Source organism: Nicotiana tabacum, chromosome 22 (assembly GCF_000715075.1).
Source record: "Nicotiana tabacum cultivar K326 chromosome 22, ASM71507v2, whole genome shotgun sequence".
NCBI lineage: Eukaryota > Viridiplantae > Streptophyta > Magnoliopsida > Solanales > Solanaceae > Nicotiana > Nicotiana tabacum.
In genome coordinates this window covers 77,536,937-77,561,499 of record NC_134101.1, presented here as the reverse complement: position 1 = coordinate 77,561,499, position 24,563 = coordinate 77,536,937, and the positions used below count along the sequence as shown (strand labels likewise).

The window sequence follows — 24,563 nt, the reverse complement described above, 5'->3', positions numbered from 1 at the left end:
AACGAGTTAGTTTAGTTTTTATCAAAACCAAATCAAATTAATTATATCGGTTTGGATTGTTCGATTTTGTTGGATTTTTCGGGTTTTTTGCTACATAAATATTATTTCAATCTTACTTTGTTAAATTTTTTAGAACTAAATATATGTTCAGTAAAAATTTAAAAATTGACAAACATATGATCTATTAAAATATTCTTATGCGAGAATTTTCTTAGTAATTGAAATTCATGAGTTTTGTCAAGTGAAATTGGTAACGAAAATGGAGAAGACATCAGTAATGGAGGAAATCGGATAAGGGAGAAAGAAAAAAGAGAAAAAAAAGAGAAGAAAAGAAAAAAGAAGAAAGAAAAGAGATAGGCAAAAAAAAAGTACTAATAAAAAAGAAATAGTGTTTGTAATACAATTAACGAAATAGCTAATTAGTTTGGGTGGATTCTGTTTCGAAAAGGGTATATATGGGCCAACTGTGTAACTCTAAGGGCATATATGGATCAACTATGTGACGGTAAGGACATATTTGAACTAAAGTATTAACTAAGGGCAAATATGCTCAATTTCATATAATACAAGGGCATATTTGGACATTTGCCCGTTTGCAAACCCACTTAACGCACCGTACAACAAATGGTCTTGAGGCCCCAGGAATATCACCATATATATATCTCCAGGACTCAATAGACTGCCTAGAGTGTCATAGAAATCAAAGGGAGGACAACTAAACCCAACTTCATCCTCAGTCTCAGTCCGAGCCCAAAAGTAGTGGCCCATGGACTCTTCCACCGTTGACGGCGGCGCGTCGCTTCCATCCACCGGAACCGACGCGAAGAAGCGCCGCGTCTCATACTTCTACGAGCCCACAATCGGCGACTATTACTACGGGCAAGGTCACCCAATGAAGCCTCACCGTATACGTATGGCCCACAATCTCATCGTGCACTACTACCTACACCGTCGTATGGAAATCAGTCGCCCTTTTCCGGCGGGACCTGAGGACATTCGCCGGTTCCACTCGCCGGACTACGTCGACTTCCTTTCCTCCGTTTCGCCGGAGACTCTTCATGACCATACCCACGCGCGTCATCTCAAACGCTTCAATGTTGGTGAGGACTGCCCTGTTTTTGATGGGCTTTTCGGGTTTTGTCAGGCTTCTGCTGGTGGATCTATTGGTGCTGCTGTTAAGCTTAATAGGCAAGACGCTGATATAACTATCAACTGGGCCGGTGGGCTCCACCATGCAAAAAAAAGTGAAGCTTCTGGATTTTGCTATGTCAATGATATTGTTCTCGGTATTCTTGAGCTCCTCAAAGTTCATAGGGTAAACATTTTTTACTTGCTAATATTACATTTTTGTTTTTGTAATAAATGTTCCCTGATAGCGTGTAAGTTATAACTAAAGTACATTGTTTTGACATATATTATAGAGTTTAAGCTATATACATTTTCATTAGAAAGAATTCTTACACCATCAGTTTACCTTTGCCTGTTGTAGCAGGTAACATGTGTCAACAATATAGTCTGGCTACAATAATGAATCAAAAACACACTAGGCACAAACCAAATGAAGGATATTGTTGTAACTTTAGTCTTTACATTCTGTTTTCAATAAAATGAGCCAAATACTTGTGCCTAAGCCTTGGTGGGCGGATGCCGTGTACCTATGTTGGTAGGAGGTAGTAGGTACGTGATAGAATAGTCGAGGTGCGCACAAGTTGGCCTTGATACCACCGTCACACAAAAAAAAAAAAGAAAAAACAAAAAAATGAGCCAAATACTGGTGTATAGAAGCACTATTGTTCCCCTATATGACTACCCACACATTATCTTATGGTTGTATGGGGAATATTTTTGTATTAAGTGAACATTCTTTTCGATATTCTCTCGTTTCCCACTCCTGTTATTCCTAGCACCAGTGTAGAACAAAAGCAATTAACTTTAGGCTTTAACTTAAACCCTTGGATGATCTCGGTAGCATTGCCTTAATGCTAACTTTGTAGTGCTTTTGAATCGCTAACTCTTCATTTGACAATTAAGTCATCTTGATTATTAGTGTGCTCCTTTATAAAATTACTACTCCCTTTGTCTAGTTTTATGTGACCTGTTTGACTATTTGAGGTCAAAATTATAATGATTAACTCAAAAAGTGGCAGCAAAATGTGAAAATTGAAACAGTACTTCAAGAGTTAAGTTGATGATTGATTTTTCAAAATGTTTATAACTATCATGATCAAACGTTAAAAAATTTGAGTACAGAGTTCAAACAGTGACATATGAATTGCGACAGGAGGGAGCATAATGTACCACACCCAGATAACAATTAGTGAATATTGAAAATTGCTGGGAATACATACTGTGTTGGATGAACTTTAAGGTTCCCAGAAATTTCTGATATCTCCAACTAGAAAACAGTAGACAAGGGGGTAACTTGACAGCTTCATCTCCTTGTGAATACTCTATTTTAGATTTTAGACTCACTCCGTATTTGGATAAAATTTTAGCTAAGTTTAAAAAAGGGTGAGATGACCGATTTCGTTTTCTTTGGGAACTAGGACTAAGGAAAATCAGTTCAGAGTTTTATTTAGGTGTTTGATCCTAGTGTTTAGTTAGTTTCTTATCCAATGTTATTGAAGTATTTCTATTTCCTTATTCTTTCATGTTCACAAGTCAAGATGTATTACCCTTGATAATCTATTTGTTTTGACATAGTGCTTTATCGACAATTTATAAACATCAATGGTATATATCATTTTATGTTTCATTTTAGTTTTGTATGCTTCAGTGTTGAAGTTCTTTTGGAGTCTATTGTTTATTGTTTAAATCATGAAACTTGGTTAAGGTTGAAAGCATATATGATTGTAACTTTTTTTTTTTAAAAATAGAATTGATTGTAAGATTGTTGTTAGATTTACAAAAGGTAACAATCAAAAATCATATCTCATAGTGAAAATTTATCACCTTTGGATGTTTGTATGGATGTTGCATTGGATCATATGTTTATCAATTTGTTCGATTTTTACTTAACATATATTGATATATGAAATTCTTTATTTGTAGATCTAATAGATTTAATTCAATGAATTTCTATTTACTGTGACTAATAAAGCCGTAAAAACGAGAAAAGCTGAAACCATAAAACCAATTCTGTTGGTTTGGTTTATATATTTAGCAAAGCGACATGGTTTGTTTGGTTTAGTTTTAGGTAAAAATCGAGTTAAACTGAACCATGAACAGCCTAAAATGTAACAACCATTTTGTATTATTAAAAAAAAGAAAGAATTACAACTCATGTAAAGAAGTGATGATGCCATCATTTAGTAGGGGTGCGTTGTACTTTCTCATGTTTTTGTACATTGGGTGAAAAGGAATTTCTGTGTCTAACGCATTATGTGGCCCTGCCCTTATGTGTAAGTTTCTCTTAAACCATTTTGAGGAGGATGAAGCAAACAAAAGGTATGCATGATGCCCATGGTTTATATCCTTGTGGATTGGTTGATTCAGGTTGTAGCATTTGGTGCAACTTCAGAGAAGTGTTATGTGCAGGGAATAAATCATATTTACTGTCTTTATGAATTATTGAAGCTTAAATTACTTATCTGAGGAAATGGAAAAAGGAGAAACCAAAAGCATTAGCAAGTCCCTAGTTTAAAGTTCAGTAAAGCAGATAACTTGAATTTGATTCTGTCAAATCTATGCTGGAGAATATGAAAAAACCTGCCTATTATCATTGTGTTAGCTAAGATAGATGTGTTCCATCTCTATGGAAACATCTCACATATCATAAAGACAAGTTAAAAGAAATATTGACACATTACAATTTCAAGTTGCAATCTAGTTCCACCACTACGTACATATATTTGTTAAAACTCCACTCAAGTGGTTAATCACATTGAGTCTCAATAGAACTTACTAATTACTAGGTTAAGTACTAATCTGTAAGATTTCTAGGGAATGGAACTTAGTTGATTGCTCGTCATTTCTCTGCTTATCAAATATAAGGCGCAGGGCATGGACTGTTACTCCACTAGCTATCATGTGGGTTATTTGGAGAGAAAGAAACAGGAGCTTTTGAAGGGGGTACAAATGAGTTTTATTCAGTTGAGAAGTAGCCTCTTTTCCCTTGTTTTCTTTTGGTGCAGCCATGAAGCTCCTTGTTGTATAGAAGATTGGGTCTCTTTCGTAGAGAACCATAGCTTTTTGTAGGTTCTCTACTTTTTGGTATACCTCTTGTATACGGGTGCTTTTGTTTTGGCCCATTCATTTATGAAAATTTGCTTACTTGATAAAAACTTAACTATGGGATCTGGATAATTGTTGCATATTTGTCTTTACATACAATAATAAGCTATGGCTTCACAGCATCTTTTGCTTGGATCCACTCTTTTGCATGGAATAGAGATTCTTCTGAGGTTACCGTTCCTCTGAAATGTTGAGTGTTTTCTGCAGCGTGTATTGTATATAGACATTGATATTCACCATGGTGATGGTGTTGAGGAGGCTTTTTTCACAACGGATAGAGTCATGACAGTGTCTTTCCATAAGTTTGGGGACTTCTTTCCCGGTACAGGGCATATCAAAGATATTGGTGCTGGTCAAGGGAAATACTATGCCCTAAATGTCCCATTGAATGATGGGATGGACGACGATAGTTTTGGTCGTCTATTTCGTCCCGTAATTCAAAAAGTCATGGAGGTCTATCAACCTGATGCTGTCGTTCTTCAATGTGGGGCTGATTCACTGGCTGGAGACAGGTTGGGTTGCTTCAACTTGTCTGTCAAGGGCCATGCAGACTGCCTTAGATTCCTCAGATCTTTCAATGTCCCTCTAATGGTATTGGGTGGTGGAGGTTATACCATAAGAAATGTTGCGAGGTGCTGGTGTTATGAGGTCCTCTTACCTTTCCATCTTGCTCTTTTGTGTCTACTTTTCGGATTCCCTACTGTTACTACTATGTGTTTCAGAATATGTGCTGAGTTTCAACTGCTTGTTGCAGACAGCAGTTGCAGTTGGGGTAGAACCAGGAAATAAATTGCCATACAATGAATATTATGAGTACTTTGGCCCAGATTATACTCTTCATGTTGAACCAAACCCCATGGAGAATAAGAATTCACCCAGGGATCTGGAGAAGATCAGGTAATTTGACAATTGTGCTACTTCCTGTAGTTTGAGGGCTTTTCCATCAGCGTCTGTCGAAAATAGTGACCTTATCGGATTTTCTGGATGTGTTAGTTAAACACTCGTTTCCTATGCATTTTTATGCATTATTTTGGTGCTGAACAGAATTATGTTGAAGTTCTTTTAATTTTGGGCGTGTGACATTAGTTGATAACAGATAATGGGTAATACTGGTACATCAAATTGATGCCTCAGTGGTGTACATGTGATAAATTCTGTTATTCTATCCGTAACTAAATTTACTAGTATAGGACATTTCGGGTTCATCCACGAACAGGACATTTTTGGGTTCGTCCACCCATGAATAGGACAATTTCGGGTTCGTCCACCCGTGAATAAGGCATTTTGGGTTTGTCCACCCATGAACAGAACATTTCGGGTTCGTCCAACTAAGGATTGGGCATTCTGGGTTCGTCCACCCAAGAACATAGGTGGAGCCAGGATTTGAAGTTTGGGTTCTGAACTTACCATCGAACTCATAGCTCCTTTTAGTTATTGGGATCACAATTAAATATTTATACATTAAACGTAATACAAAGAGAGGGTATACGCAAAAGCTACTGGGTTCGTCTGAACTCGTAAGTGATACTCTAGCTCTGCCTTTGCCCAAGAATAGGGCACTTTGGGTTCGTCCACCCAAGAATAGGACATATCGGGTTCATCCACCCAAGAATAGGGAAAGATTCTGCCTTTTGTTTTGTTAATGATGGTGAACTCTATACTCTATGCAATTATTTGATATAATATGCTGACAAATACATTTTCTTTCAATCCATAAGTTCCTAATTTTCATCCTCGGGCAATTTGTGACTCAGACAAATTTGTCCCTCTTTTCCTTTTTTCTTAGAGTGAATACACAACCCTGTAGACGTTACTTGACATGAATGCTTGCTGGCTGCAGGAACATATTGCTTGAGCAACTCTCACAATTACCTCATGCACCTAGTGTGCCATTTCAAACCACTCCTTCTACAACGGAAGTTCCAGAGGAGGTTAGTGGCCGGTAAAAGGCCTTGATCATTTAATTTCTACATATACTGCACAACCTTATTCTAGGACTTCTGACTGCAGGAAGAGGAAGATATGGATCAAAGACCAAAACCACGTATATGGAATGGAGAGGATTACGAGTCTGACGCTGATGAAGATGAGCATCCTAGACAACGAAGTTCAGATAGTAATCTTACTCCAGTCGAAACAACTGACATGAGGTAGGGCCTCAAGTTGCATTAAGCACATTTGTGAATATTTGTGTTTTGTAAACTGAACACACTTGTTTATCCTCTACTGTCTTTACATTTTTGGAAAGTCGTTACTTGATAAAGTTCTGGTATTTGGTTGAATGTTTACTGGTTTGAGCTTTGACTTGTAATGTCTGAACGAATGTCATGAGACCAGCCTTAATCAACCTTTGCTTTGGAGAAGATTCTGATTAAGACTCCCAAAGAAATTTTATTGTCAAGATTTAGTGCTTTTACGAAATGAACATTCCCTTCTATAAAAAGCTGAATTGATGTGACCTGTGATGCAGGGATGTCGATGACCAAGCCAAAGTAGACGACGACATGGTTGATGCCGATCACTAGTTCAAAGCTATCTTCTACATCTTGCCAAGTGCAATAACTGATAATTTGTTCTGGGTTGAAATTACAAGCCATGATCTTTAAACCTTCCCCTCTACTTATCAATTGTTCCTCAGTCTCCTGTGCTAAAAATGGAAGTAGAAATATGAGCTGTTATACATGGGAAAGTTGCACTTGAATGTGGCAATGGAGTATTATAGCTGAGCTCAAGTTTTGTGTTTGCAGATTAACTGTGTAGATTGTAGTCCGTTGGTTTTAGATTATAGATTTATGAGGTTACATGCGAAAAGTGGGAGCCGGATGATATACTTGGAAACGGACAGTTGCATCACAAAAGTAAACAGTGTCCTTTCTTCCTACCGATATCCGTGCTGATAAGTAGGGTGTACATGAACCGGGTTGGTTCGGTTTTTATCAAAACAAAATCAAACCAACTATATCGGTTTGGATTGGTTCGGTTTTGTCGGGTTTTCGGATTTTTTGTTACTTAAATATTATTTCAATATTACTTTGTTAAATATTTGATAAGTAAATATAATTTAGTAAAAATATAAAAAATTGACAAACATATTATCGATTAAAATATTCTTATGGGAGAATTCTATTAGTAACACATAATAGTTAGTTTTTTAATTGTCTGACAATAATTTTTCGTTGATTTACACTTTCAGGTTAACCAAATTTAGTAATTAAACATAAAAATCAATATGATATTTAAATATTAATAATCACTTCACATTCGAAAAAGATAAAGGAATTTAATAGATCTTAACATATGATATGATATGTATATGAAAGAATAAAGAGACAAACGTATTTCAGTCATACTTGATAAGAAAATGATTATACAATTCATTATTTAAGCGGAAAATGGCCAAAAATGCCCTTGAACTATCTGAAATAGCTCAAAAATGCCCTTCGTTTGTTTTTGGTACCAAAAATATCCTTGCCGTCTATTTTTTGGACCACAAATGCCCTTAAACTGTTTGTCTTGTCATTGAAGGTGACATGACAGTCCAACTGGGTTAGATTTGCTTACATGACCATCAATCTAAGTAGTCCAACATGGCAAAATTATTTTTCCGGAATTTTTTTTAAAATACAAAATCAACACTCATTCCGAAAAAAGTAAAAAAAAATCTCGAAAAATTATTTTCTGAAAAAATAATTTTCCGATTTTTTTTTTAAAAAAAATACAAAATCAACACTTATTATGAAAAAAGTAAAAAAAATTCCGGAAAAATTATTTCCAGAAAAATAACGGTTTAGTGGCATTTGGACCACAAAATCAACACTTTTTGGAAAATTACTTATTTCGAAATTTTTTATTAAAATACAAAATCAACACTTATTACGAAAAAAGTAAAATATTTCCGGAAAAAATATTTTTCATTATTTTTTTTTTACTTTTTTCGGAATAAGTGTTGATTTTGTATTTTAAAAAATATTCCGAAAAAATATTTTTTTTGGACAATTATTTTTTCGGAAAATAAGTTTTTCAGATTTTTTTTTTTACTTTTTTCGGAATAAGTGTTGATTTTTTGTATTTTAAAAAAAAATCCGAAAAAATAATTTTTCCGAAAAAATAATTTTGCCATGTTGGATTGCTTAGGTGGATGGTCATGTAAGCAAATCTAACCTAGTTGGACTGCCATGTCACCTTCGATGACATGACTAACAGTTTAAGGGCATTTGTGGTCCAAAAAATAGACGACAAGGATATTTTTGGTGCCAAAAACAAACAGAGGGCATTTTTGAGCTATTTCAGATAATCCAAGGGTATTTTTGGCCATTTTCCGTTATTTAAGGTCAATAAATATTGAGCACTTCATATTCTATTAAAATTTATATTCCGCAAGAGAATCCCAAATATTTCTCGATATTTTTTAAAGAAAATTCTATATAAAATCTTAAAAGTATATATAAAAATTATATATTTATTTGTCGGGTCGGGTCGAGTCGAGTTTTTTTACTCAATACCAAACCAAATCAAACTAAACCAAGTCAGCTTTTTTAATCGGTTTGGTTTGACTTTTCGATTTGGTGCGATTTTTCGATTCGGTTTGCACACCCTACTTATAAGATACAATTATCTGTTGCCTGTGAGGGTTATCCATGTAGTACTGTGGATTTATCCATGTAATTTTCAGACAATGATAATTTAATTTCTTATGTCAAATAGAGGGTGCTGATCATTAATTGATCAGTCTCCTACTTGTCAATTGGCCGCTAGTAGTATCACAGGCCACTATATCTAATATTCTTGGACTCGGTAAAAATCTTGAAACTTCACTAATGCTTGATTTTAGCCATCGAGGCTCTTTGCAACTTCTTCAATACGTCTTGATTGTTCATGTGGGTAGTTTTATTGTTTGAAAACTTGTATTTTTCTGTCTTAAATTAAATAGTTTAGCAATTCGCGGTTAGATTTACAAGTATTTTACTAAAAAGATGTAATTTTCCCTATATTGTCAAGAACAAAACGCTAAAACTCCAAAATCAGTTACATTTAAGGGACTTCCTATTTTAGCAAAGTGAATCGTCTACTTATAAATCAATTGCTACGAACAAGTTTTCGTCTTGTAACACTATGAATTCACTAGCAGCACAAAACTTCAAAATCTCCATCCAAATCCAACCCTCACTTCAATGTTTCCTCCTTCCTTCTTCCCCACCCAAATTCCTCAAAATCCACCATAAACCTCAAAACCCCATTACTCTAAAATTCTGCCCAATTCAAGCTGCTTCAAACCACAAAAACATCACTTCCACAAGTCAAGAAAAAGAAGAAGAAGAAGATGATGGCATCCCCATTGAACATGTCAAAACCCTAGTCAAATTCAAATCCAGGCACAACTACATCCGTGTTCTACAAGTTTCTAGAAGAGCTGACCACCCATTAGCTGGGTCTCGCCTTCTTCTTCTAGATGCTCCTGGTAACATCCACAGCATATCTTTCCTTTTCAAGTCAATCACCAATGCCTATTACGATGTTCTTGCAACTCTTCCTCCAATTTTACCACCTGGGCCTTTAGGAATACTCGGGTTCGGAGCCGGGTCGGCTGCAAAATTGATTCTTGAAATCTACCCACAAGGTGTCATCCGCGGATATGAGCTTGACCCAGCTGTGGTCTCTGTTGGAAGAGAATATTTTGGGCTTTCCAAAGTTGAAAAACAATACCCAGATAGACTTTTCATTTACATTAGCAATGCACTTAATGCTAGTGTGAAAGATGGATATTCTGGGCTTATAGTGGATTTGTTCTGTAAAGGGTGTTTGATTCCTGAGCTACAGAACGCAGACACGTGGCAGAAATTGAAAGGGAAGTTGAGGAAAGGAGGGAGGATAATGGTGAATGTTGGAGGGAGTTGTGTAGAACCAGAGGATATTAGAAAAGATGGGAAAGTGATAATGGAAGAGACTTTAGAGGCAATGAACAAGGTTTTTCCGGGAGAGGTGTTTGTGTTGAATCTTGGAAATAAAAAACAGGAAGATAGTACAGTTGCTCTTGCAGGTGGATTGCCTGGTTTGGAGAAATGGAGGATGTCTTTGCCTAAGCCTTTGAGGTTTTATGTTGATATGTGGAAGAAGTATGGTGGATAAAAAAAGGCGTGGTGCATTGAGTATTCCGCGTTTATGCAAGGTTCGGGAAAAAATCGCAGCCCAAGAAGATATGATTTAAATAGCCTATTTTAATACAAGCGTTAGTGGCTAACTTTACTACTTAAACCTGTAACCTATTGGTCACACAAATATAATTTTGTCGCTCCCTTTCGAAAGAAGTATGGAGGATAATAAGTCTAAATTCTTTTGCAAGGCATATTGTTTTTGTTTGATTGACTATGAGGAAATTAAAACTATAGTTGCATTATTGTTCAATATGTTGTACTCGAGTTTTTCCTTAGTGCCATGATTCAATTTTTCCTCTCTGTCAAGTTATTATAAGCCAGATTAAACTGGGTTTGTTGTTGTTACTGTCAAATCATTATAAGAAGGCAAAATACATAAGTTACCCCTTAAATTATTGACCAAATTTCTATTACACACTTTTTGCAGATGAAAATTACCTTACACACTCAACCTTTTCAAAGTGTCTAATACACACCAGTTTGCCCGCGTGGCTAGTGCGTGTTTTTCCCAACAAGTGAAGCACGTGAACATGAGAATTTTTGTGTATATGTCAATTTTTTAGTTTTTAAATTTTTTTAAATTTGGTCATCTTCTTCCTTGTTTAAAAAATTCACAAATCTGTCATGGCTGCTCCTTAACACTTATACCCACTTCTCTCCACTACCCCATCTCCTTCTTATCAAATAAACCCACTATGATTTTTCATATCTCTTCTCGTTGATTATTTTTTAGCTTTTTGCATATATTTTGTCTAAGAAATTGTGATTAGATTCAGATATTAAAGCTTTTGTTAGCTCCCCCAAACCATTAAAGCTTGGCTCAAGTTTTTGCATAGAAGATTATATTTTTGTAGAGAAACTTAGCTTGAGTTTTTACCGTGGCGAAATCAAATTTATCGGAAGGGTGAACTTCTCAACAAAAAAAAAAAATCCAACCATTAAAGCTTAGCTCAAGCTTTTGCACATAAGCACATTCTTTAATTTTGTTAATGGGTGAATTTTCAAATAAGTAAATCGTGAAGTTCTTAATTTTCTTCTCTAGGAAATATACTTTCCTCCTTATTATTACAACCTCGTTGCTTCAGTTATGGGAGTTGGAATGGCACAAATAGAAAATTGAAATAAGGTAATGGTACTTAATGATGATTGGACTCTTACTAAAGAGAAATGAAAAACTAGGCGGATCTGCGTTCAAAATTTCTGATTCCCTTTAAGTGGAAAAGATGGATTTTTGGATATTTTATTGGTAATTTTTATTTGTTAATGGTAGCTTTATCTTTAAGTGAAAGGTGGGAGAAGAGGCTATGGTGGTTGATGGTGAAGAGAAAAAAGCGGCAGCCATGGTGGTTTAGACGGGGAAGATGAGGGGTAAAATTGTGATTAAGTGTTTTCTATTTTAATATAAAATAATGACACATGTCAAGACTTTATTGGTGCATGACATTATACATATTTTGAAAAATTGGTAAAAAAAAAAAGTGGTGTGCATTAGGCACACTCTAGAAAGATTGAGTATGTAAGGTTATTTGCATCCGCAAAAAGTGTATAACAGGAATTTGGTTCATAGTTTAGGGGTAACTTGTGTAGTTTGCCTAATAAGAATTACTAGGATTTGCCTTTTCTTTTTGGCCATTAGAAAAGAAGAGCTTTTATTAATATTACTAGGTACTGTTGGGCTGTCAAAAATAGCTGTTGGCTATTTATAAAATAGCCATTTAAACTCCAAACTTTTTATAATTACACTTTTCCCTATTTTCAACTATAAATACCCCATCATTCTTTCATTTTTTCTTACAAAATCATCAATCTATCACAATCTCTCTCTAATTTTCTTCTATAATTGCTACTATTGTTTACTTTATTGTTACTAAGTGTATAATATATAAGCTATATTCGATATATTTATATATTATACACTTAGTATATATACTATACTATACTATATATACAACTTATATAAGCTATATAAGATGTATATATATGTACATCTTATATAGCTTATATACTATACACTTAGTATATATATACTTTTTAGTAGTAACATGAAATGACCAAAGTATGGTACTTTTTAGCTAGTATAAATATGGAATGATAGAAGATCAAGTTTTAGCTCAACTCAGTTTTAGTTGAAACTGTAATCTGAGTTGAGCTAAAACTTGATCTTCTATCATTCCATATTTATACCAGCTAAGAAGTATCATACTTTGGTCATTTCATGTTACTACTAAAAAGTGTATATATATACAAAAGAATATGAGAACGTCCTCTGGCGTCGACTTATATACTATATATAAGATGTATATATTATATATATTCGATATTAAATATTGAATATTAAAATTTAGGATGTTAAATAAAATTTAGGTCACAATTCTATAATAAAATTTACAAAGCATTGCCTTAGATATTTTTTTAACATCCTTTTGTCTCTAATATCTATTTAATTTTTTTTTAAAAAAAATATATGTTGGACCCACTTAGCCCGTTTAGCTCGCGGGCCGGGACCGTTTAGCCCGGGACCAAACGATCGCGGTCCCAGACCGGTCCCTACAAAAAGCCCGTTTAGCCCGGGACCGTTTGACCCGTTTAATTTGGGACCGGCCCAGGACCAGGCCCGGGATCGGAACCGTTTGGACCGGCCCACTTGCCAGCCCTACTAGGTAGGGATAGCCCGTGCCAGCACAAGTCCAATATATTAGATTCTTTTTCAATTTGCAGCGATGATAGTAAACGCAGTTGCCCCACATTAAAATTGAAATAGATAATCATAATCAAAAAAGTTTTCCATACAACATGAGCATATTTTTTATTTATTTACCATATGTGTACAAAAATATATGCAAAAAGGACATAAGAACGGTGCCTTTCAACAACCAATCTAGAGCCTCATTTACTACGTCTTTTTCAGCTTGCTACTTAATGGAAAGCTGTCATGGTAAGCGTTCCGTCGAACTCTGTTGTTTCTCAATAGTTTGTTATTAGATTGCCTTGTCTTGTAGGTTGATATTGCATATACTGATACACATGAGTATATGCAAGTAGAGCAAATCCACATCCCATGAAACTTGAAAGTAGCAGAGCAAAATGATAGTCTCTATACGGTGCCTGCTAAGGTTGCTAAGTATATATTTCAACATAAATCAACAAAAAAAAGGTAATATATTTCAACATACAGCAAAAGAAATGCAAATTAAACTTGTCAATACTAAGTTACTAACTAAACCTTCTATAAAAAATAAAATTTATCAAGTTTTCAATGTTCCAAATAGACAAAGCAGCAACTATTACAAAGAACAAGAAGCTATGTTATAAATTCGACCCCTCAACTTCTCTAGTTTTTTGTTGGTCCAAGAAGTTACAAGGATCATATATGAAGATAGGATTGGAAGTGTTAAAAGTTTGTCTTTATAAGCCTACAAACAGCGAATTTGATGTTAAAATCTCGAGCATGATTTAAAGGGAAAAAATCACACCCTTAAGATTTTTCATCATTTTTCTACGATACAAAATTCTGTTAACAGAACTAATCAAGTCCCGCGTACCATCCCTACTTTTAGCACTAACTTGGTGTTGAAGCTACATCATGTGTCACAATGCAATCTTAAATCCATATTTTATATTAACCATTATATCTAGTAAAAGTTTGTTAATGACTCAGTTTACATAGAAAGTTATACGATACCTACCCTTTTCATACATGTTATATCATGTTTCAGCAATGATAAGCGACACACAATAAATATTTCAGAACCAGAAACCTCCCTCATAAAGATGCCAAACACAGAAAAAGAGGTAGCTGAAGGCAAACCTCCATATGGTATCAGCCATGAAAAAAATTCAAGAGTTGTTAAGATATGACCAAAACTAATTTCAGGTGCTGAGAAACAACATCAAAGCATTGATGTGTTTTGTAGGGTAGAGAGAGGTGGTTAAGTACCTTTGTGATGATCTCTACAGAGAGGCCCTTTGCTGCAATGTTGGGTACCTTTCTTTTTTTTTTGATGACCGAGAAATCCGTCTGGGGCTGATCCTTTGGACCAACCGCAGCCTTCGAAACTCGGTGGATAATGGGCCCGCCCCTCTACCCTTCTCCACTTAAATACCAGGCTTTGCTTTGCATGGTGTGGGGGCTTGAACCTGTGACCTAAGACACAAATCCACCCCCTTTGAGCTAGGCCTTCTTTTGAAGGTTATTCACACACAAGCCTCTTTAGCAGGCAAAAATTGTATAAAAAAATAGTTGTTGTCAGTCATGATTGTGTGACTGATCCTGCTCAAGTAAGGTTGTTGACTACTTTTATAACTGATATATCTAGGAAATATAACTTAAGAAAACTTTGAAAAAGGATGCTTTCAGCTCTTTTTCCTCCTTCACACTATTTCTTTTTACTCCAATTTTCCCATAAAGCAGTAGGGGATAAGAGGCAATTCCAGAGAAACTTTTCAGTATTATAATATGGAATTCTGACCACCATGATATTATGGCTGAAAGGAGTGTATAGAAAAGCATAAATCAGTAGACACGAGAAAATATAAAAACACCAGGTAAAAACAGAAATTTAAAAGTAACTTTACCAATAATTCTTACTTCCACATCAATTGTTCACTAATGATCTAAATAACGATTTTTCTGTAAACAACGATAAAAAAGATACCAAAAATAGCATTTCAATTACATAGGACTAAAGAAGGAGGTATATAAAGGCTTAACAGAAGTGGGTATGATAAGAAAATAGTAATCAAGAGAGGTTATTGTATGACTTAAAAGTGTTACAATATATGAAAACTTACTTGTAAGAATGTAAATCGTTATGATTTTTGATATATACCCACTAGGAGACTCGAAAAGCGAAACTGAACTGCAAATATATAGACACACAAGCGACGAATCAATTACATGTATTTAAAGTCACACATTTGCTATACATCTAAGTTTTTCTTTATTAACACCGTTCATCCATGTCGAGAGCAAATATTTTGTAGAAAAGTGAACTACCAAAGGTTGTGCTGAAAGTTCTGCACACTCCTGTTCTTGTTACTTACGGCCATGAACCAGTGTTATTAAAGGCGAAAAGCGCAAAAATACTCTAAGGTCTGTTGGGGCTTTAAGCGCAAAGTGCAAATAAAGCATGAGCTTTAATAAAGAAAAGTGCAAACAGAGAAAAACGACAAATATGTATGTGTAGTCCAAGACTAATATTTATAAGCATGAGTACCAAATATATCGACAAAAAAACTGAAGATAATTTATGACAAAGTGAAATATCAAAATATCAATTGTTTAGTGTCGCGTTTTCAGGATTACACTCATCGGCAAAGAAAAGTATGTCTTAGAGCCTTGATGACAATACTGAAGCGCTTGGTATGCGGGCGAGGCGCTCAACATGTTTTGAGCCTTGTTTCAGGGCTTAAGGCGCTTTAAGCACGCCTTTGATAACACTGAATGAAACCAACATACACAAGAGAGAACAATACCCAAATCTAATAGTGAGAATATTATCTGTATCAATAAATCATAGCTCTATCTAAGTACAGAATCCATCATATTTTCTAAAAATTTATAGAGCTACGTCAAATTTTGAAATTAGCGTTTGGATATTTAGAATTTTCTGATGAAATTGTCGTAGCGCAGTCAACCAAAAGATTCCGACCAAGTTAAATCTGCTGAATCAACATAGATATCTATATTCCACAATCTAAATTAAACAGAGAGAAGGACAACTCTTGAGATGAAAAAGAGGTAGCACAGAACATGCACGAAACTAAGAGATGAGAGAAAGTTCACCTTTGTTTCCGATGAAGAGCTCCAAGTTGTCTCTTTCTTGCTGCCCTACACTCTTCTCCTTCATGCCTTAAACCCAAAAAGTTTAGATCAAATTAAAAAAAGGGATAATACATAATTACCTCCCTGAAGTTGTCTCATTGTACCAGTTTTACCCTTATACTTTGCAGTCCTATGACCCCTTGTCTTTGTTTGAACGGTAATAAATACCACCTTTTTAGGCCATCCTCAGTTTCAACTGAAATAGTATATCACACACCAACCATATTTTAACACGTGTTTTTCCTTTTTTAATACTACATAATTTTCTTTTTATTCATTATTTAATTATTTTTCTTTTTTCCTTTTTTTCTTCGACCCCCCCTCCCCCCCCACAAAGTCTTCTTCTCCAGTCGTCCCTTCCCCCATTAATTCATTCTTCTTATTTTTTTAATTTTCAATTTCCCCTATGTCTTTCTTCTTCTTATTTCGTTCCATCCTTCCCCCACCCATTTATTTTTTCCCCGGAAGATTTTAATGGTGAAATAGAGTTGGCCGAAGATTGCCTCGCCGGAATCGTTATTTTTTCGGGTAATAAGGAAAGAAAAATGGGAAAAGAAAGAAGAAAAATAAAGAAGAAATAAAAAAAAGTAAAATAGAAATGGAAAAGCATAATTGTAAAGTTACATTTGCTTCAGTTATCGGAATCACAGCTTTTCTGGCAAGTACTATGCAAAGAAGGAGAACAATGTGAAATGAAGAATAGAAGGAAAGAATAAGAAAAATACTTCAAAATTAAAGTTTTAATATGTTTTTTTTTTTGCTTTTCACTCTCCTTCAAGTGAGTTATTCAGTCTCTGCAACACATGACCTGAAAAGATGATATTTATTACCGTCCAAATAAAGACAAGGGGTTATACGACTCCCGTAAAATATAAGAGTACAACTGATAAAGTGATACAACTTTAGGGCGATAATTATGTATTATCCGTTAAAAAAACAAACACTTTAAGATAGATGGAACAATATTATACAATGAGGAAAAAAATATCATACATACAAATCAAGAGGAAAAGAACAAAATTTTGTTACTTTGGAACAGGAGCAAACCAGTGAACTTGGAAAAGTGTCATTGAGAAGGCTGAAGAAGATCAAAAGAAAGAAGAGGACGAGTTACAGAACTATGGCGGTGGCCGTAGAAATAAATGCCACGTATCTCCTTATATAAATATAATGACTAATTCGCTCTTGATTGAAATTTATTGACGGGAAGCACACACGTCGAAACCAAAGCTCTTCTATTATACTATACTAGATGGCCTCTGCCCGTGCAAAAGCATGGGCTTGTGCCCGACATTATTGTTTGTTTGTGTTGTTTAGTATTAGTAAAATATAAAGAATGGAGAATTGAAACCTTACTAAAAATAAAACTTTGTTTCTACGACAGCAATGATGGACACGTGCGCTATAAAGGAAGTAAGAATCATCTTTGCCGATATATCAAAGAATATCTTAACCAGACTTAGGAGGTCATATCGTTGAGTTAATTCTTCAATCCAAGTTCTAAGTTAAACTTGGTAGCTAAAGAGCTACCTAACTCTTCTCCATAAAGGGAAACCATGGCATTCATCTCAAAGTGAGTTTAACGCTAACCAACCTAGTAGAATATATTTTTTACAATTAAAATATAACCCTAAAAACATAGATTCAAATACAATATTTTTTACCGGGTAACCAAAGAAGCATCAGAAGCATATTATTTCACAAATTATAGCACACTTCATGTCAACTATTTAAAGAGTTTGCCTTGAATATATTGATTCACTAATGGCACCAGGTGATTTTACATCCAGACATTGTCTTACCAACATCAACTAATACTGGGCTCATCTGAAGCTTGTACAAGCACCCCTGCATCCTTCCTTGTTATCAACATCCACATTTGCTCCATGTCTTATTAGAGGAAGAACTACCTGTCAAGCAAAAGTTAAATCTTAAGGTGCCTTATGTTTGCTCGAAAATGTAGTGAACTGATACTATTTGTTTTAATACCGGAAGCCCCAATTAAGAAAAGGTTATTGGTAGAAATTAAAGCGACTATCATCAACATGTTGGTAGTTGCAATAATGAAGTTAAGAAAATTTATATATCGAAACGGAGAGAATAATAACTAATAATAATAATAATAATAATAAGGAAAAGCCACAAATCAACAACATATTATGTTTCAAGATACCAATTGAAAACTCGTTTTGGTTTGTATTGCTATTATTGTTTCAATTGTTTTCTATAATTTATTTATTTCTTTTAGATAAATCAAGATTTACGCTAGAGTTCGATTTATAATTTTTTGACCATTTTGATTGAGTTTGAATCATTAGGCCTTGACAACTAGACTGTATGTCGAATAGACTGACATACTAATGTTATTTTTTTGGTAAGAGGGGAAACGCCGCCGTTACAACCTCTGCCACTACACAGAGGATGTAAAACGCACTAGGAAAGCCCTATGCGACAGGCTCAACCCAAAAGGCATTGAGGGGGAATCGATCCCAGATCATCCGTATGGATAACCACCCTCCAAACCAACTGGGGGTTGACATAATAATTTTAACGGCCAAAAAGTACTTATTTGTTTAGAATAACCTGATTCAATTCGAAGGTAATGTTTACATCAAACATAAGAAAACAAACATTATTCACTTCAACTGAATTTTGTTCTTATTAGTTAGAAATTTCTTTTCAGATACAGCAAAATAATGCAATTTCAGAGCTAAAAATTGTAGCTCTCGAACGAGCAGTCGAAAGATTGTGGAGCGTACGAATTGACAATTAATTCTTTTATCATTGCTAGTTGTGCAGTGAGCGATAACTAATAATTTTAGGGGAAAGACACGAGCCAACAACATATAATGTTTCATGATATATACCAAGTAAAAACTTATTTTTGGTTGATATTGTTATTATTGCTTCCTAAATTTTATTCAGTTCTTTTTGAAAAATTATAATTATAAAACAATGACATGTAGAGATCTCTTCTTAGTTGTATCTTCTGTATGAAAACATACAAGCCATTCAAAGTACATTGATTTGATTGATGATATATTTTCAAGGTATTGTAGTATGATGAAGTTTCCACATTTATTCATAGTATACATACATATGAGGAGAGTATCTTTTTGGCCCTCAAATATTATTACTTTTGGAGCCTAAAACAAGGGTTTTAAAGCCTAAAACAAGACTTCTAAAAGTATTAAATAAACGCTCTATGCAACCAATGAACGTATACTAATAACTAATGCTTGTTGCAAGCTAATTCAGAAGTCAAAGAAGCCATCAATATACGAAGCTACATATAAAAAGAGTTTGATCCCTCCTAGTTGCTTCCCCAACCCAGGGCCCGACTCAATGCACAAGCCATTAAGACAGGTGCTTTAGGCCCCGCCAGTTTTAGGGGGGCATTTTCAGGGGCGGAGGTAGAGTGCGGGATGTGAGTTTGGCTGAACCCAGTAATTTTTGTTCAATTCATATATTTGTCTTAAGAAATTCATTGAATATGTAGAACTTGTTAATATAGAACCCAGTAACTTAAAATGATTATAATTTCGAACTCATAAGATTCAAATCCTGACTCCACCTCTGGGCATTTTCCAATAGTTACTATAGTAGGAAATTAAAATAGGAAATACAAAATTTTAATAAAAAAGGAAGATAATTTTTGAATTTATAAACTTTTGAAAGAAAGAAGGTAAGAATTCAAGACCTTATCTTACTCATGAATGTAGATCTTTTTTTGGTCATTTATATTTGACATATACCGCATATTAACCAAAGTATGCGCGAGCTTCTCTTTTTTCCCCCTGATCACATGAATCACAATCTTTTACTTCTTTTTTTCATTTCTATCAAAATGCCGAAAGGGCATTAGAAAAAGTGAAATGCATATTCTTTTTTGAGATTTTGGCATGGTGTGACAATATACCCCCGTAATTAGCAGAAATAAATCTTAGTTATAGATAATTGCATCAGATAGCCAATAAATGTATATCATAACCATAATGTGTATATCAACAGGTATATCACAACTTTCTTTCCTTTCTTTGTGTATATTAACATGTATATCACAACTTTGTTTTCTTTCTTCGTGTATATTAAAAGTATATCATAACTTTTTTTTCCTTCTTGGTATATCTAAAATATAAAATTATAAATATAGTTGTCTATAATTTATTTTTGTCTCTATATTCAAGTGTATAACACAAAAATAATTTTATTTTTTATATATCACAGTGTATAACACATTAAAAAATGTGTATACTAAAATGTATATCATAATTTTATTTTCATTCTTTGTGTATATTAAAATGTATATAAAAAATTTATTTTCTTTTCTTGTATATCTCACTGTATAACACATAATTTCTTATGGATATATATAACATATATACTAAAAATATATTGATATACAAGATGAGAATTCCCTAGAATAAAATCAAATCTCAAAAGAATTGGGGTAGGATGGGGGACAGCGAACGCTAATGCGGGTCTAACTAAGAATCCCTATAAATTCTATTTTAATTGAAATACTTTTGAAGCACAAAAAATAAAATTTATTTGGAAGAAAAATTCCTAAATTGAAATGGGTTTGTTGTTAATGGCGTGGAAATGGGCTATTCAATGGAGAAATCTTCCACCACTGTCTCCTTTAATTTCTCTATGAGATAATCTAGTTTTTGGTTTACCCATCACGCTCACCACCGGGCAGACTCAGAATCGCCGAAAAAAATCATCACCGTAAAATTATCTATTATCGTCACCTAATCCCCAAAAAAAGTCTAACTAATGTTGGTTGATGGGTTACTGAGTGATTTGTTTGAGATAGATGAGTTGGTTGATGGGGTTTTTTGGTACGTCTACTAATGTTATTTTTCGTTTTACTTGATCCAGACTATAATGGTACAGTACAACTTTAAGAAGATTAGGGGGAAAGAGAAAAGAGATACGGGAGAGAGAAGAAGAGATACAAGGAGAGAGAATAAATAAGGAACTAGGATTTTTTAGGATTTTGTTATATAATTCTAATTTTTTGGGGCTGCCTTACCAAACCTAAAAGAAGGCTAAAAAATTGCCAATTCTCTTTATGCGTTGTCATGCCATGCCATTTTCCTTTTTTTTTTTTGTTTATTCTTAGAATTTTGAAGCAGTAAGTTATTAACATCTACATTCAGATTCCATTGTTTTAACTTTTAGTTATTTTTCATTCAAATTATTTTGCTATTTACTTTATATATATATATATATATATATATATATATATATATATATATATATATATATAGCCTTAAAACAATAGAGAACTAAAAATTTACAACTAAAAAATATGAATCATGTTACTCAAAACACACCCAAAAAAAAATGAAAGTTTATACAACCTCAAGTAGGAGCTCTAAATAAAATTTTTGCAAACAATAAAAAATTAAGTCAGAAAATATAAATTACTATTCTAGTTGAGTTAGATGATAAAATTCAAAAAGTAGTTAGTGAAAAATCTAACATAGATACTCAAGAATTTACAAATGATTCAATCAATAGACTTCAAATAAAATTATATATGAATATATTTTAAAAACTATTTCTTATAATTAAGGCCCCTTATTACAGCTGGCTTTAGGCCACCAAATGTGTTAGAGCCGCCCATGCCCCAAACCACCTCTTTTTTTTTTCCTCTTCATCATTTTCCCAAACAATATGGTGCTTCGACAATGCCTTCCCATACTTTTTTTTTCTTCAAATCCCTCCCCAATTTAGGAGAATTTATAGTGTTTTCATACTTTTTTCCGGCGTGACTCGAAACCAAGAACTAACGGTCGTGGGTGAAAATGTTTTACCAACTAAGCAAGTCTCACTTGTCCTTCCTATGCTTTTGGTCCTCCATGTAAGAACTTGGATTTTGCTGGTGAATGTATGTGTATCTATATTTCCACGCACGTAAGAATTACACCAATAAATCCTCTGCCTATAGGCTATATATATTACAGCAATAATAGAAGTTCATAACAATCCATTATGTTACTCTTTAAATCTTAAAATGGAAATATTGGTACAATATGACGACTGAGATATCTCAAATTAATATACAGTGATAATATTACTTCACAAGTAGTCGACAATGAATTTGCTACGTAAATAATCAAATGAAGTTATTTTCTTTTTCGCCCTCCTCTATTCCTTTGTTGGTACTTGGTACTCAGTAGAGGTGGCAAGTGGGTCGGGCCGGTTCCTAAGTGGGCCGGTCCTATGCGGTCCGGTCCTAAATGGTCTCGGGCTTCGCGGGCTTATTGCTGGAACCGGCTCGGGACCGGGACCACGAACTAACGGTCCTGGGGTTAAGTGGGCCGGTCCTGGGCCTAAACGGGCCCAACACAAACTTTGTATTTTTAATTTTTTTTTATAGAAGTTAGAGAAAAAAATAGTAATAAAGATATATAAGCTATATTCGATTTATATACTATATATACATCTTAAAATATATATATACTATATTATATATACATAGTATACATCTTAAAATATACTATATATACATCTTAAGATATACTATATATATATATAGTATAGTATAGTAGATCTTAAGATATATATACATCTTAAGATATATAAGCTATATATATATATAGTAAGATGTATATATAGTATATCTTAAGATGTATACTATCGAATATGACTTATAAACTATGTATATATATATTATAGTATATATATAGTATATTATAGTATATATATATATATATATATATATATATATATATAGTTATATACACACTATACTATATATACATAGTATATTCGATATACTATACTATATATACATCTTAAGATATATAAGCTATATTCGATTTATATACTATATATACATCTTAAGATATATATATATATACACACACACTATACTATATATACATCTTATACACACACACTATACTATATATACATAGTATATAAGTCATATTCGATAGTATACATCTTAAGATATACTATATATATATCTTAAGATATATATATGTATATATATATATATATACACACACACACACACACTATACTATATATACATCTTATATATACACACACTATACTATATATACATAGTATATAAGTCATATTCGATAGTATACATCTTAAGATATATATAATATATATAGTAAGATGTATATATATTATAGTATAGTATAGTATATACTATATATACAACTTAAGATATATAAGCTATATTCGATATATTCGATATATATATATATATATAAGCTTATATGTATACTATACTATAATATAATATATATACATCTTACTATATATAAGCTATATTCGATTTATATACTATATATACATCTTAAGATATACTATATATACATGTATATCTACTATATATATATATCTAGTATATCTAGTATACTATGTATATATAGTATATCTTAAGATGTATATATAGTATAGTATATATAGTATATCTTAAGATGTATATATAGTATATCGAATATAGTTTATATATCTTAAGTTGTATATATAGTATATATATACTATACTATACTATACTATAGTATATAAGCCGTATTCGATAGTATATATATAGGCTTATATATATATGTATATCGAATATAGCTTATATATCTTATGAGATGTATATATAGTATAGACTATAGTATAGTATAAATATAAGCTTATATATATATATATATATATATATATATATATATATATATATATATACACACACACACTATACTATACTATACTATATTATACTATATGTATAGCTTAAGATATATAAAAAGACAAAAATATTGTAAAGAGATATTCAAATCAATGCGTTATATTTTTATTATAGCATTAAAAATCATGGCAATATCTTTCTTAGTCTTCCTCCCCCTATGGAATGAGCACAACAAGGTGCTAATACCACCATTGAGAAGAAAAAGAAACTAATCAAGATGTGCCAAAATACAAGTTACATATTAATTTACATGGTATCTCTTACAAATTTCATAAATCCTTCAAGGTCCGGAGAAATTTCCGTTGGTGGTGGCGAAAATGAAGCTTGCTCATCACCGCTTCCAGGCGAAGCATCATCCTCCGCAAGTTCAGCTAGCATTTCTTCGTAAGTTTCGTCTACCTCTGGTTGTGATTCAGCAAGTCCAAAATTTCTTCTTTCCGAACGGATCCAATCTCTAAAAAGTACTGATTTTTCCAAGCTCTCCCTCATAGACGCTCTATAATCACCGAGTTGAAGTCTTGCTTGACTGAAAGCGCTCTCTGATGCCACTGTTGAAGCTTGAATAGTTAAAATATCTCGGGCCATCCTTGAAAGAATCGGAAAGTGTTTTTCTTTGTCCTTCCACCATTCCAAAATATTAAAGGAG

General features: G+C 33.4%; 3 protein-coding genes across 8 annotated transcripts; 2 read left to right on the top strand and 1 right to left on the bottom strand.

Moving 5' to 3' along the window:
* Positions 1 to 670: 670 nt before the first annotated feature.
* On the top strand, positions 671 to 7,288 carry LOC107828384 (histone deacetylase 6-like). The gene is made up of 6 exons (XM_016655670.2): positions 671 to 1,315; positions 4,441 to 4,881; positions 4,988 to 5,130; positions 6,074 to 6,164; positions 6,244 to 6,383; positions 6,704 to 7,288. The coding sequence occupies exons 1-6, from the start codon at positions 767 to 769 to the stop codon at positions 6,756 to 6,758; spliced, it is 1,419 nt and encodes a 472-aa protein (XP_016511156.2). The 5' UTR covers positions 671 to 766; the 3' UTR covers positions 6,759 to 7,288.
* A 1,787-nt stretch (positions 7,289 to 9,075) lies between these two features.
* On the top strand, positions 9,076 to 10,635 carry LOC107828391 (uncharacterized). The gene has a single exon (XM_016655680.2). It carries the CDS (start codon positions 9,346 to 9,348, stop codon positions 10,357 to 10,359), a length of 1,014 nt encoding a protein of 337 aa, XP_016511166.1. The 5' UTR covers positions 9,076 to 9,345; the 3' UTR covers positions 10,360 to 10,635.
* Positions 10,636 to 13,121: 2,486 nt separating this feature from the next.
* Positions 13,122 to 17,500, bottom strand: LOC107763695 (uncharacterized). Of its 6 annotated transcripts, none has more exons than XM_075244756.1 (5): positions 17,239 to 17,423; positions 16,171 to 16,236; positions 15,177 to 15,244; positions 14,323 to 14,529; positions 13,122 to 13,502 (listed from the first exon to the last, which is right to left on the bottom strand). In XM_075244756.1, the coding sequence occupies exons 1-5, from the start codon at positions 17,277 to 17,279 to the stop codon at positions 13,480 to 13,482; spliced, it is 405 nt and encodes a 134-aa protein (XP_075100857.1). In that variant the 5' UTR covers positions 17,280 to 17,423; the 3' UTR covers positions 13,122 to 13,479. The 6 variants fall into 6 exon arrangements, 2 of the variants coding, with proteins under 2 accessions (XP_075100857.1, XP_075100858.1); XM_075244757.1 differs by having other exon boundaries at positions 13,122 to 13,490; positions 17,239 to 17,422; XR_012705357.1 differs by having other exon boundaries at positions 13,122 to 14,529; positions 17,207 to 17,430.
* Between the last annotated feature and the right edge of the window lie 7,063 nt (positions 17,501 to 24,563).